At 45.1% G+C, this 15,714-nt stretch overlaps 1 protein-coding gene across 1 annotated transcript in view; it reads left to right on the forward strand.

The window, feature by feature from the left end:
• Nucleotides 1-473: 473 nt before the first annotated feature.
• vilya (Ring finger protein vilya) overlaps nucleotides 474-15,714 on the forward strand; it is a 28,379-nt gene continuing 13,138 nt past the window's right edge. Inside the window, exons 1-6 of the mRNA XM_080274019.1 lie at nucleotides 474-676; nucleotides 2,742-2,896; nucleotides 4,301-4,426; nucleotides 8,305-8,462; nucleotides 12,352-12,411; nucleotides 13,726-13,857. Coding sequence (XP_080130145.1) covers nucleotides 474-676; nucleotides 2,742-2,896; nucleotides 4,301-4,426; nucleotides 8,305-8,462; nucleotides 12,352-12,411; nucleotides 13,726-13,857 — 834 coding nt within the window. The remainder of the gene's footprint in view (nucleotides 677-2,741; nucleotides 2,897-4,300; nucleotides 4,427-8,304; nucleotides 8,463-12,351; nucleotides 12,412-13,725; nucleotides 13,858-15,714) is intronic.

A 15,714-nucleotide genomic window follows, 5' to 3' on the forward strand; every position in this document is an offset into this window, starting at 1 on the left:
AGATAAAGTGGTAGGCTGTCTCCTAGCAGGCATTGCAATAGACTGACTGCTTCTGATCTATGCGTTTTTATTCAACCGTCCCCCTACCGGCTAGAATCTGTACCTTCCTTGGCGCCACCAAGTAGAAACCATTAACACTCTGAGTTGCCCGGCAACAAGCCGTGAACAAAACGGCAATCTCCGAACCATCCGGCTCCTATGTCTCATCATTGCAGGGATAGGATCAGGAGTGTCCGTGTTGCCTCCGAGAACGATCCGTGCACGCACCGGCATTCTTCGAGCTGTCCTGGATGAAATTACGACTACCGGACGGCCCCGGTCTCTACATGGCGCACACGGACATTTTCAGTGGGTTCATGGAAGCTCCCGCCAACTCCCGGCAGCTCCCAGCATCAACACGGATTGTTTTCTTCTGAGAGATCCGGGAAGAAAAAGTGAACACTGCTCATTTTTTTCGCCAGTCCGGCTTGATAATGCAGGATGGCCAAGGATGCAGCCGGACGTCAGGTCGGCTTCCATATGGTGCTCAGGGATCTCCACGGATGATGGCAGACCAGTCCTCAAGCTTCATCCAGCGTTTCATCCGTGAATGTGTGACCCAGGCTTTAAGCATAATGCTGAGGCGAATTTTAGACCACTCATACCCCAGACATGACAAAGGCAACTATACCAATAGGTGCACCACATGATGAAGAATTTATTTAGGTAAAAATTCAAAAATTGCCGAAAAATGACAGGCAGTTTGTTTACGAGGGTGACGATATGCAGATGACTCAACACTTCATTCACGCTTAAACACCCATTCACAAAGTTTAATATCTCTAACTTACAACTCAGTACAGCAATCTCCATAAATCAAGACTCGTCCAGGGTCACTGAATGGGAACAAAATAACCTTGTGTCATTTAATGCTAGTAAAACCAAATATATACAATATACTAATAGACAGATATTGTCAGATTCCTATATTACCTTCAATGCTACTAATATTTCTATCTCCGAAAGTACTGAAACTCTCGGTGTTTCACTTGACAATGCCCTCAACTGAACCTCTCATCTCACATCACTTGCTAAAACCGCCTCAAAGAAACTTGTATTATTGTGCACAGTTCGTAGCTTCTTCACTGACGGGTAGTTAGCTGTAGTTTGTAAGAGTCATGTGCACTCTCAGCTGGGATATTGCTTACCCTTGTGAAATGGATGTGGAGAGGTTGCACTAAAACAACTGGACAAAATTCAGAACAAAGCAATTAGAATTATTAATAACCCAACAAACTATCTCCCCTATGGGGAAGAGGGAATGTTGCCTCCCTTGCAGTATTTTACAGAAACTTTTATGGCAAATGCTCAGACGAAGTTGCATCCATTATGCCACCTGTCTATACCTTCCACATAAAAGACCCAACCCCTCCTCCCTCACCAGCATACAGCCTCTATCTCTGCACCAAGCACCACCTCCAGAGATGAGAATCTACCGCATACTATGGTGCCCACACGACCGCCCACCTGTCAGACTACGGGGGACCCAACAACTCCTCCATATCCTACGCCACACCACGCAGCTTTCGTCGCTCTGGCTCACCCTCAACCCCCACCAGGAGCCAAACACCACCACTTACCACTGGACCACCCTCCTCCAACACATCCAACCGGCTCACCAGACGTCCACCACCAGCACATACCATCTCCAGTCACAGGGCAGTGACTTCTTGACCGCGGAAGGTGGTAAAATACACACCTCCGCCGCCACCGGACCAACCACCACGCCACCCCCCACCCCAATGCTGACTCCCAGCCCCACCACCACCCCAGGAGGACACCACGGCAGGCCAGGGCAGGGCAAGACTGACCCGGAGCAAGAAGGGCGCCAGGGCACCCCTACCTTGAGTCCTTCTTCCGCGGAACCGACCCAACAACGACCACGCAGGAAGAAGAGACGACCCTGCGAGCAGGGCAGCCTTCACTAGGTTCATGGTCGGACTGCTTCAGAAACAGTTCCAAACAACACCACGGATATGGCCATCGTACGTACCGGGGAGGGAGCGGCAATCGTACGCCCCTCAGTTGTTTCCCCCTGTAACACCGCCACAAAGGCCATCGTATGTGTGCGGGAAGGAGCAGCCATCGTACGCCCTTCAGTTACAGACCAATCTGGAGACAGCCTCGGTGGAGTAGCTATTGAGTGCACACTGACAGGCAAAGGATGGAGAAGTGGAACCGTGAACACAGCCATCGTACGTGTCGGGGAGGGAGCGGCCATCATACGGCCCTCATCCACTTCCTCCTCCTCCTATGGGAGTAATACCGCCACAGCAGCCATCGTACCTGTGGGGGAAGGAGCACCCACAGTACGCCCTTCAGTTACTTCCTGTCGAGGAGACAGAGCCGAGGTAATGGCCATCGTACGTACCGGGGAGGGAGCGGCCATTGTACGCCCCTCATCTGCCTCTTACCCCTTCGGGAGCAGCACCGCACCGCCACAACGGCCATCGTAGGTGTGGGGGAAGGAGCGGCCACCATGCGCCCTTCAGCTGCTGCTCTTAGGAGCTGCGGAACCGCCAACACAGCCATCGTACATGTGGGGGAAGGAGCGGCCATCGTATGCCCTTCATCTGCAGTTTCTAGGGTTCTCTCGGAGGGGAAAGTCCCTTGCACGGCCAACCCACTACCTCTCGGCTGCGCGGGACGCCCTTCTCTCTCTCCCTCCAGGTGTGGTTCCCCGGAGGTGCTGCCTTTCCTAGAGTGGTGGCGTGGTCCTGTCCCAGTCCTGCAGCTGACCCCTGGACGACCCCGCTCCCTGACGGATGCCCCATGGAAGAGGTGCTGCAGCTTACTCCTGATGGCAGCCCGCCCTATGGGCGACTGCAGCATCCGGACCTCCAGGGCCAGTCAGCAGGCCCCAGAGCAGGGCCGTCCGGGCCCCACTCCCCCACAGCCCTCCGCCAGAAGTAAGAGGCGGCAGACCTGGCTCCTGGAGTTATTTGGCCCCAGCCCAGAGGGCCACCTATCAGGTCGAGGCCCCCAGACCGGAGGGCCTCCCAGCACCCCACTGACGAGGCCTCAACACGAGGGCCACCTATCAGGTCGAGGCCCCCAGATGGAAGGGCCTCCCTGCACCCCTGACGAAGCAGGCCCGGGCGACGGCGCCCCTGCTGGTGGTCCACTGCCTCCTGCAGGAGGGTTCCCCAAGAGGGCCCCCTCCCACGCCCGGGCGCCACCTCTGTTAGCCCAGGAACCTGGGCTTTAGCGGCGACTTCAACACATCTCGCCTGTTATGCATAAATGTAAGCCCCAGAGACAGTGATAAAAGTGACAGTGAAACAGTGAGGGAAATAATATAAAGTAACGCACTACCTCAGTGAACACCAAGGCAGCAAACAAGGGTCAGTGAACATATATAGTAAAGTGATTGGATGTAAAGAAACTCCAACAGTGGCAAAAGACCGAGAAAACTAGTATAAGAGTGCCGCCTCGGCTGACAGTTCCTGGTGACGTGTCGTGTTCTGTAACAAGTGTATGCAAATATAAGCCAACCTGACCCTTTGTTCCGATCATATATTGTGCATCCGGTCCAGAACACTAAATGACAATTATTCACTGTTTATAATACCGATGCCATGTTCTAGTAATTACCAACACACACACACACACACACACACACACACACACACACACACACACACACATATATATATATATATATATATATATATATATATATATATATATATATATATATATATATATATATATATATATATATATATATGTATAAATTCTGCCCTTGACATTCGTGTGTGTATTGTGTACATTGTGTTAGTAAACCCGCTCTGTCTTCCTGTTCATGCCATATCCAGTGTCTCTCTGTTCTTATATTGTAAGGTGTATGGAACCAATGCAATAGATGTGTTAAGGTGTATTGCCGATTTTTTATGCCCTGTTCCTCTGTTGGTGCTTTATTTCCGGTCCGGAGAGAGGACCCCGCTCAGTCGCGGGCGTTTTTAGGACGAGAGGTCGGACTAAAACACCCCGCATAACACCACTTGTCGTAACATCTGTGTTAAATCAACGCGACGGCTGTTATGGTGACATGACGTCATCACTGGCATTCTAATCCTTGTTAATTGTACTATATATATTAAAAGCGAGGCAACGTTGCAAGCAATTTAGTATTGCACTAAAATGAACAGGCTACTTACAACCTATAATAGTGATATTATATAGGATTTTGAATTTATTATCCCTTTCTTGAACGGTATGATTTCACTGTAAACAAACTCAAATTGTCATGGCGCCCCAGTCAAAGCCAGAGGTCAAATCTACGGCTTACAACGCGTGAATGAACGGCAAACGACGTCGTCTTTCACCACCATCGTTGAAAAACTACGACTGGGCCCCATGGTCACCTCAGGGGCAGCAGCAGCAGGTCCAGAACTACTTCTTTTGCCTCCAGAAGCTTGGTAAATATAATATGGTCGCGTTCAGAAACCGTAATTTATATTAGAAAAAGAGCCCTTGCCACTTTCAGTGTATCTAGCATTGCATCCTGTGATTGGTTGACTTGACAGAACAATCTGTAAATTTATTAGACCCATTAATTAGTCTTGGTCCAACGGGTAGGCGAGCTGTGTTCGAAGCCTACCCTGCGGTTCAAACCTCCCCCATTTCATTCTTCCCCATGTTTTAGTGTTCTCCTTCCTCCCACAATGTAAATAAAGCCTGAATATAAACACCAGTGTAATTAGCAGAAAAGAGACTTGAATTTGTTAGCCCTTCCAGCTCACAAATGGAAAGACCAGAATTTGATTCTTAGGCTGGTCAGAGAGTTGACCAGAGTTTGTTTCCCATTGTCACCATTCACCCAGCAGTACTTTATGACCTCTCCTTTTTTTGGCAGTTTTATCTTTTTCTCATCACCTCATGTTTTTCTCCTGCATTAGTTGATTTAGCGTCAAAAGTTAAAACAGTTTTTAGATATTAAACTAACCTCGCCAAACCAAACTAAAAGGTGCAATAGTGTATTCAGATGGCACTAATTTGCCACATGCAACAACAAATGGCACCCATTCCTCACCAAAAACACCACATCCCCCTTATTATGTACCGTATGTTACATAAGGACAGATGAAGTTAGATCTCTCTCTCTCTCTCTCTCTCTCTCTCTCTCTCTCTCTCTCTATATATATATATGTATATATATATGCCTGCAGGTGGACCTGATCTTACGAGCTAATTGGGAGCAAGGATTTTGCTCGTTAGCCGAATTCTTGTTAAACGAAGTGAAGAACTTATGGGGAAAATAGGGTTAGGGAGCAAGGCCTCTGAGCAACCTCCCCCCAAACCACCAAAACTGACTTTCTGATCATTTTAGCTGGAATAAGGAGTTAATACAAGAGGGTAATACACCTGAAGTATAAAAACAGCATTAATATAAGCAGAATAACATAAATTATAGGTAAAATAGGGATGAGGTGAACAACCAGCCAAGTAATCTCCACCGACCACCAGCACCTGTGACAGACAGTTTTAAGCAGGAATAAGGGTTATTACACATGAAATACAAATACCCTTGTCTTGATTTTCGTAAGTTGGGATTTGGGGGGAATTTACCTGCTTGTTAAACAGGCAATGGTGCAAAGTTCAAGACCTTGAATTAGTGAATTCTCGTTAAGCGATTGCCGGTTAACCGGGACTTGCCTGTAAAGCATGTTTCCAACAACCTACAGAATCAAACCATCCCCACACAGGATAAATACAAGTTGGTGAGAAGATGGAAAACTACCAAAAAAGAGGAGTCTGTAAAGTAGCCTATATAAATATTGATCCTTGGATGTAACATTGGCTTGCAGGTTGTATTGTAGAAGATCGGGGTTTTGCAAAAACTAAATGACCTAATAACCCATATTTAGTTGACAGGCATAAAGCTAAGCTTTCTTTCATTGTCAGAAAAAAGATGGAAAGTATGTAGCTGTCATACTAGTGAGTAACTCTGTTAGTAGTACAGTACCATGTATTTCATATATAAATCACTGGAGCTTAGTGTGTTTTGGTGAATACTGTATTCTGAAAGTGCAGCTCATAGTTGTTAATGATATGGTAGCTAATACTTTTCCGTATATGTATAGTTGTACCTGCTGTCAAGCAACTTGTCTCTTAAACCCTGCCCCCTTCCTGAAGTCATGGTCTCAAGTCTAATATCTCCAACTCTGGGTGGTGGATTAGGGGGTACAGCCTAAGAGACAAGTTCTCTGGTGGTGCATATAGTAGCCTTCTGTTTCATTCACTAACCGATCAGCTTCCATCCATCAGTTCACTGACTTCTTACTCATATTCATTATGCCTTATATGTCAGTCTGTTCATGAACTCATCAGCAATTACTGGTAGGCCCTATCCTTGAGTTCATTCACACACTCACTCATCAAAATTCATTGATCACTTCATTCATTCAGCATTCATCCCTCAATTCATTTCCTCAGCATCCATTCATCGGTTCACTTGCTCAGCTTCCATACTCACTCACCACCCATCCATCATTTCTTTCGCTCTCATCGGTTTCACTTTCATTTTCGAAGGCTCCAACATGCATGCATTGCATGCGTCGGCCTTGGTCACCTGATGGTGTCTTTCCATGCAGCTCGATCTCTGGCAGCTTCCCTATTCAGTGTCTTATCCCTGTGGTCACACTCAATGACCTCGTCTTAGGTCTTTTTCAGTTTACCTCTCGCATCCCTACCCCTGACATTAACACTTCTCACCTTCTGCACCCAATTATCATCCCCCATCCTCTCCACATGCCCAAACCACCACAATCTACCTCTCCTCATCACAACACCAATACACTCCAGTCCCATCCTACCTCATTTCTTCCATCGTAAAACTAGCTTCCATGGCCTCGCACTCAGGGACACACTGCACATCCACCTAATCATTGCCATTTCTGTACATTTGAGCCTGTGAATACAGGGTATTCTCTTCCTTTATTGCCCAGGTCTCACTACCATGCAGCATTACACCTCTAACACATTCCACATACAAAGATCCCTTAGCACGGAGGGAGAGCCCTCCCAGTGTCAGGAGAGGCAACAGCTCCCTGAACTTCTTCCAACCACTCCTCATTCTAGCCACAGAGGTAGCTCCAGCTCCAGCTCCACCTCCAGCACATAACAAGTCTCCCAAATAACAAAACTCATCCACACACTCAAAGAGACTTACCAGCAAGTTCAATCCTTTCATGCCTGGCGATCTCCACATGCTCTCCCCACTCACTCAGCATCATTTCGCTCACTCATCAGTATTTATCTATCATTTCTTCCACTCACTAGGCAAAATTCATCATTTCATTCACTCATAAGTGCCCATTCAACAGTTCATCCAGTCACTCAGCAACATCCATGTAGCCATCAGTTCACTCACTCATCATTATTTCATTAGTTCATTCCCTCACTAAGCATTCATCATTTCACTCTCTCACTGACTTTTCCAACCATCATTTCAGTCATTTAGTTATCATTCATCCATCAGTTTAATCATTCACCTATTAAATATTCCATCCATTGGTTCACCCACCAACTCAGTTTCCATTATGTCATTCTGCCGATTCAGTCATCCATTCCTCAGTTTCCATATCCTCCCTTTTAGTTCTTCTCAGTCATTTCACTGGTTCAGTTTCATTGAGTTTCATCCATTTTCTTAAGCCTTGCTGCTAATTCAGTCACCCATTCATCTGCTTATAGTAATTTTTTCAATTGTAGTTCTATTTGTTTGCCATCATGCTAATTCGTATACAGTACTCAATCTTCAGATTTTATTTAGCTGTCAGTTGATCCTTTTTTAGTGTAATTTAGTCATATTTCATTCATCATGAAATTATTGATCCAGTTAAGCTGCTCATTCTTGAGATTTTCTTCCATCCTCCCATCCGTCTATTCTGTAAGTTCTAGTCTACAAAGTTTGTCATCAGTCATTCCACTGATTCCAACTCATCTGCAGTACCTACTCTAGCTACGTCCATTTTTTTTTTTTTTTTCCCCCCCACCAGTCTCAACTTCCGTCATTTTTTTTGTTTCTCCCCACTCATGAAGGGTGCTTCCTTTCGCTGAAAAGAACTGTTTGGTGGTTGCCAGAAAACATCCAATAGTGTTCCAGTTTTCCTTTAGGGGTCACTTGCTCTGTGATAAATTTTCAGATATCAGACCATCATTTTCTTTGTCATTTTTCAAGTTTCCATCCCCTAAGCATTTTTGTGATGTTCGTAAATTAAAAAAAAAAAAAAGTCACCCTCATCAATTTATTCACCATTTCAGAGTTTCTCATCTATTACTCTGGGGCTGAAGAAGAAGTAGAGATGGACTGGATCAACTGTAACTTGTGTTGTCGACAGCCAGGGGATGAGAAAGAACGCAGTTTTGTTCTTACCAGCTGTGGACACCTCTTCTGCGATCTCTGTTTCCCTAAGGGTATGGTTAGCCATTGTTATCTCTCTCTCTCTCTCCTGTATAAGGTATATACAGTCAAGTTGCCTAAGATGCGGCTAACTGGTTCTGGGCCAACCCTGCGCCATAGAAAACCGTGCCATACAAATAACTAAACCAATGGGAAAAATGGAATTTGGTTCTGGACATTTGCCCAAAGTCCCTTTTTTCACCCCACTTTTCCCCATTTTCCCCCATTTTACACAGGCACACAATCAAGCAATCAGTCAGTGCATGTATTACATACAAATTAAACACTAAACAATAAATAATAAAGGGTTTTAAGGGCATAAAATACTGAACGTACCTAGCTCCAACGATGATAGTGCTAAAGTGGAAGAGGCTGGGTTGGGGGTTCTGAGGCAAGAGGCAGGCCTGCCAGCTTGAGGCGAGCCTGGTGGTGCCTCATGCTGCTGCTGGGTAAGGCAGTCTTCCTTCATTTCAGCCTCCTGAAGGAACCTCTCCAAGTCTGCCTCTGACATCACTGAGGTGTCATTGTCATATGCGTGGGATGGACCAGCCTGTGGCTCAGACTCTGGTGGTGGCAGTGGTTGTGAGTCTCGGGAAAGTAGCGTGTGATTACCTCCTGTTGGAGCTCATTGAATCTCTTGTCATGGAGGTCTTTGAAGGGTGCCGCTGCCTTTTCAATTAAAGTAACAAAATTAAAACACCTCTCCACATATCCATCCCATTCCTGGACTCGTTCCTTGAGCATATCCACTGCCACTTGTAAAAATCACCCAAGTTTTTCATTGTTGGTTCCCACCTCACTGCCACAATCTCACTGTAAGCCTGTCTGTCACTCCCACTGTCCTCTGGAGCATCTCCTTCGATGACGTCATCCACCACAGCTTGAAAAGAGTCGGTGCCATAGTTAACCATGTCCATCATGTCTTCTGCTGCTACCTCAGAACAGCCAGGAACTTGATGGGCAACGTCCACAACCTCCTGCAGTTATTGCGCCACGTCTTGTGGCCCACCAGGTGCAACAGGTGTTGAGGCACGGAGGTTAGGCAGGAGAAGGCGCCAAGCTTGGATGGTGGTGGCCTGGCTTAGCTTCTCCCAAGCCCTAAGCGGACCATCGATGGAGTCCTTAATAGTGTACCAGTGCCAGAATTCCGCAACACTTTGCACATCCCTCGATGTGGTATGGTCTGGCTGAAAAGCGTTGCTTTCATCGTCACTACCTGTATCTTCCTCAGCGTCGCGGCCAGGTGTAGGAGCAGGCCCCCCAATCTCCTGCAGCTCCTGAACCTCAGGTGCATTGCTGGTAACTGCACGCAGGAACTTGTGGTACACATACTGGGTGTGCATGAGCTTGGTGTTGGCGATAATTTCCTGGTCCAGGTGCTGCAGGAGAGAGGTGGTGTCGGTTGGGAAGAAGATGACCTTCATTTGTGGGTGGTAGGATGCCAGGTGCTGGGGGTGGCATGGGTCATTGTCCAGCAAGAGAAGCACTTTGTAAGGGAAACCGTGCTTCTTACAGTGCTGCTCTGCATCCTTGACAAATAAATAAAACCACTCAACCACCAGGTTCGACGTCGCCCATGCCTTCGCCTGCTGCCCAGTAAACACCAGACTCCAACATATCACGAAGGTTTCTGAAGGCCCGGGGCTTCTTAGCTTGGTGAATGATGAAGGGCTTCATTTTAAAATTACCAGCAGCATTGGTGCACAAAATAACGGTGTATCGAGATTTGTCAGCCTTCCTTCCCCTTGCCTGCTGCTGCTGCATCGAGATGTAGGTAGTAGACGGCAGATGTTTCCGCTGCATCCCGGTCTCATCCATATTGAAGATTGTCAGGCTGCTGTAACCTTCCACTATGACCTCATCTTGAAAGAGAGCAGGGAAACTGGCAGCGGTGTCTGCTGAGGCATGTTCACCAGTGAGGTGAACGTTCTTCAGGTTCTTCCTTTTCAGAAACCTCTGGAACCATCCTGGGCTGGCTTGGAATGACTTGGACGGGTTCAGCCCAAGGCGGCGACAGGCAGTGCTATGAAATTTCTTCGCCTTATCTCTAAGCATAGGTCTGTCAACGGGTATGTTGTTCCTCCCCTGCCGCAGTACGAACATGTGCAGGCACCTCTTGCCCACAGAACAGCTTCGTCCTTGCACCTATTATGTCCATCGACACTCCCAGTCCATTAATCCTTAACGCATTTCAGAATTTTATCCTTGTTCTTGTTAATGGTACAAATGCTGGATTTGTTGACTTTATAGGCTCTAGCAATACTAGCCTTCTTTTCCCCTTTCTCGATTCGTTTAATAACATCCAAATTCTCGTCGAACCTTAACGGCCGTATCTTACTCAAAGTGTTCCTAGGGATGGGAGGGTTTGTGGGGTTCCTGTCTGCCATTTCTGTGCACAATATGTAACAATAGGCAATGAAAACGGGAGGGTGAGCAGGTAAGAAGTGGTCTGGCTACACACTGAGCAGGGCTTGACTGGCGGGCAAAGGACTGAGGTTCACTCTCCGGCCGCCAGGGGAATTTGCCCAAGCATTTCAAACCTTGCCACGACGTAGGTATTTTATGCATTTTTTTTTTTTTCACCTTGCCATGTCACAGAAAACCTCAGCATAGAAGTTCTGCTATAGGTGACTTAACTCTATATATATATATATATATATATATATATATATATATATATATATATATGTAGGTGGTGGCGACCGTCGTCCACTCACGTGATGTAGTGCTGCCTACTTCTTCCTTAGCCTTTATCATTCTTTTTCTGTGCCTGTCGTCCTCTCTTCCTATCTGGACCAGATACTAGTGAACTAGCTGGCCCAGGTGCTGGTGAACTAATGCTAATGCTCACCCTGGTCTGACTTCCCCGGTATGACTGCGGAGTCGTCTGCTCTGCACCTGCAGGCAAGAAGGGCACACCGGTCAGGGGTCCCCTGTGCCGTTGTTGCTCGCAGCGTGCGTATGTTGTCTCCAGGACCGCCAAGGGAAGTGGCTGTAATGGATGCTGGTGGTGGTCACAACATTAGTCATAACGCAGGTCTCGGTAGATGTGGTTGAGGATTACTCTCCTTTATAATGCGTTAACATATGTATATTATGAAACCTATGAGTAAATGCATGACACACCAAAATTACCATATATAAAAAATGTTATTCTGGCGGTCAGAATAAAAGTCGGGTAAAATAAAGGAGGATACAGAATAGGGAGGCTGCCAGAGATTGAGCAGCAGGGAGAGCCTTTGTTAGGCGACCAAGGCCAACACATGAAAGGACGTTGGAACCTTATAAATGATATGATATGATATGAAAATAATAGAATGCTGGAATACTGGAAGGTGAGAATAATAGAATGTTGGAGTATCTTGGAGACCAAAATACTGGGAGGCCAGAGTAATGGAACACTGTACAGTATTGAGAAGCATATACTGGTATTAATTATGCTGAAAATCACTTCAGCCCAAGGATATCCTTTATATACTGTATGTATTGTGGATAATATCAGATGATTCTGTTCAGCTTTAAGATATCCCCAGGCCACTTGTAGGAGCTAGAAACAATATCAGTAACCACTTCGGTGCATTAAACATAATGTTTATATTATTCTGGCTTGCACTAGATGATTCAGATTTGGTAGGACATCCCAGGTTGTATGGGTTAATCCCCTTCAGTACAGTAATGTCTTATATTCTATTCATGTTACCACCAGATAATATTGTTCAGCTTGGGAGAGGGGCTTACAAACAGTCTCCATTAACCTCTTTGTATGGTGATATCTTTTCTACTTCATTCTTACTACTGGTAGATGAAGAAATCCAGCTTGGTAGAGACCATTTATACTGAAAGCTTTTAAGAAGATAATCCATACTAGTCAGTTTCTAAAGTATATACCTGATCATTTTGCAACAGAGCCCCGGGACAAGTGTGCAGCTTGTTCCTCGAAGTGCCAGCTGATTCAGCTCTCATCCAAGGTCAGTCATGCTAAAGTTATAGAGTGGAGCTGAGACTTCTGAAAGCTTGGATGATTGGCAAATCGTCATTTGGCCAGCAAAATGATATGTACGGACATTCAATCACCATCCAGACCTTTGAAGTTCTCAGTTCGACCCCACTGGCAATACCTTACACATGTAGCTTTGTCTTGTTTTTATATCATCTAAACTGGCTGTGATAATTGTGCTGGGTTGAATCATGTTGGAAGGAACTGGGATAGGTTACATGGTACTTTATTGATAATAGCTAGAGATTATGTACTGATGACCTGAAGTGCCGGGTAAACTGTTAAACATTTGGGCATTATAATTGAGTTGTTAGTTAATCAAGTTACTATGTTGTTTGTAATTTTCTGTGTTACGAAGGTTTGTTCTAGTGTGGATAGAAACAAGCTTTTCCCCTCAAGCTTAGGTACCCCTTTTTAGAATATTCATGTTAGCTTTGCTTGTTGTTTTTATATTTGTGCCTTTACCAAACTTTTTTTTCAAAACTTAAATAACACAAAAGGTAGTGTGGATTTTTATTTCACAGCCCCAGATTTCTTCTTCCAGACCTCATTAAAAATTAAACCTTGTTAACTATAATATGTTTCAGATTTTCACTTGTCCCAAAAGTGGTAGGTGGTGGCTACCATCATTCACTTACATGATGTAATGCTGCCTTCTTCCTTCTTCATTCTCACTATGTCTCTGTGTCTGCCCTCCTCTCTTGCTACTTCTCCCTTTCATTCCTGTCGCTTTGTTTTACTCTTCTTTCCACTTCAGATGGCTTTACACTGGGTGACAAAATGGATTCCTGTAATCCAGGAAACCAGTGACAACAGTGGATGGTAACCCTTTCACGAGATTAAAAGGTGAAGTGGATCATGGTATGGTGCCCCTGTTAACTGGGTGGGGAGAAGCAAACACAGCATCCATCTAGGAACCAAACCTCCACACTATTCTCCGTACCTGTGTGTGGTGAGAATGCTGTCAGCAGCAAATTCATTGCATGGGGCAACCTTGCAGGGCTTTGCTTGCAGTTGATGGATCTTCACAGCCAGATAGACTGGGGTTGATAATAACAATAGCAATGTGTCTCAAGAGTTGGTTTGTGTCTGTGGGGATGGAGCCAAGATTTTCCAAACTTTGATTGATGAGTGGGAGGATGTATTGTTTATCTGGCTGAACACTGTTAATAATGTTCATACATTCATATGTTCCACTTCCTGATAATTAGTGTGATACTGTATTATGTAAGGATAATTATGATCCCTGTAAAATAGGCACTGTGGTACTCTCATCCATCTGCAGATGAAGCCAGATGCAGAGATGTTTTTCCAGGAGCCAGCTGCCCTTCTAAGAAAGCACTTCAACCAGATTAACCGCCTTCTTGAGTTCCAGAAAGACCACCGGATTCGCCTTGTCTCATTCCACCGCAAAATGGTGAGATAGAGTGGTTAGGTTCAGTATAGAGTTGAGATCTGGGGACTAAAATCTGGTCTGGTCTAGCCTGGTTCTGATGATAAGGCATTTAGAAAAAGTAAGAGAGGCAATCTGTGAGGAAGGAGAAATGGTGAAGCTGCAGAATATTAAGTAATTTCTCATTATAAGTTGCATTTCATAACATTCTGTGAGCTGTTGAGCTTACAGTAAATTTTTGAACAAAGGTTTACAAAAGGCCTACTGCTATGGTGGTACCATTCTTAACTGGCGGTTTGGGTGGGGCACAAACTTCTGTACAGTGTTGCCACGTTTTCCATACCTGCGATGCCTCTCTCTCTCTCTCTCTCTCTCTCTCTCTCTCTCTCCTGGGGGGAGATCTGCGTCACCCTAGGGAATTTTGTTTCTTTTATGTGTCTTATAAACTTGTGCTTTCATTTCTTTATTTTATTATATTATTGTTTTACATATGGCACCAGATGACCTCACTATTGTGGCGCCATGATTTGTTTTCATTCAATCACTCTCTCCGTCCTTCGTTCCCTCCCTTCCTCCATCTCTCACTCAGTTGCACTCAACACTGCCCCTGGTCTGCCTTCCCCCCCTCCCTCTCTCTCTCCCTCTCTCTCTCTCTCTCTCTCTCTCTGTCTCATATGTGGTATTTTAGGATACATTTTGGTTATTTTCTTTTACGTTATAATGTACATATTGTAAATTTGACTTTATTTCCACACCACCCAGGAGGTAAAAGTCTTGGCGCGTCTTTTTTTAAGAGATGTCCCCAAACAGGCCTAGGATAGAGGAAGCTCTGGCCAGGTGGGACTGGGTGTGAGTGTTGCCGCTCACAAGGGTTTAATGTATTTTTTTTTTTTACTAAGAAATTGACATATTTTTACTTATATTCCTGCACATTATCTTATAATCATAATTGTGACATTATTACCAACCCCAGAAATACGGTAACAGCCAATAAAAGTGACTACTTTTTTTTAAGCAACACTGTAAAATATTCATGTCACATTTCTGTATTGACGTATAAATATTTTACGCATAATAAGTTTACTGTTCTTTCATATATTATAAAACACACTTTACCATTATATTCTTATGTGTTTATCTTATTGTGATGCTTATTACATATATCAGAGCCGTTCACATAGCGGGTATGGAACTCGTGGCAACACTGTACAGAGGTTCGTGCCCCACCCAAACCGCCACTTAAGAATGGTACCACCATACCTATGTAGTTGATATGGTAGTAATCCTAATTTACAGTACCAGTTGCATGAAAAAAATTGTAATATTTTGAAACACATCCCTGACTTATAATGAGGACTGACTATATGTGGAATAGTTATTAAGGGATCCTTAATTTCAGTCCCAAAGGATTTGGATTGAGCTTTACACATGGCATCAGGTACAGGCATTATACTTTGGCTTGTAAGGAGAAATATTACAGTAAACTCTCAATTATCCATTGTCACAATATCCGGCGCAGCTATCTTGGTTCTGTTAAAGCCGTATCTAATGAAATTATGCAACATTCGTTGCTGGAACGGAACATAACAAGCTGTCCAATGTACTGTCCAGTATTGAGGCGTTTCAACTGGCACATAAGTGGTAGCCAACTGCGCCAGGGGAAATCCCCAAACTCAGGAGTCAACAAAAATGCCCACTATGTGCCAGCCAACCATAATCCGTTGCAGATGCAGCGCACCGAAAATATCGCTGTGCTCTCATTATCACCCTTGGATGTCATAGAGTCAAGACGTGCCTGTGCACTCCGCTCTTCTGACCATGCTGTCACAAAATACTGGTGCTGTTGTAATGGTTTTTTTAAATGCCCACATTGCCAACAGG

This window comes from Coenobita brevimanus, chromosome 57 (assembly GCF_032717465.1).
Source record: "Coenobita brevimanus isolate Jiangsu-jjx chromosome 57, ASM3271746v2, whole genome shotgun sequence".
Taxonomy (NCBI): domain Eukaryota; kingdom Metazoa; phylum Arthropoda; class Malacostraca; order Decapoda; family Coenobitidae; genus Coenobita; species Coenobita brevimanus.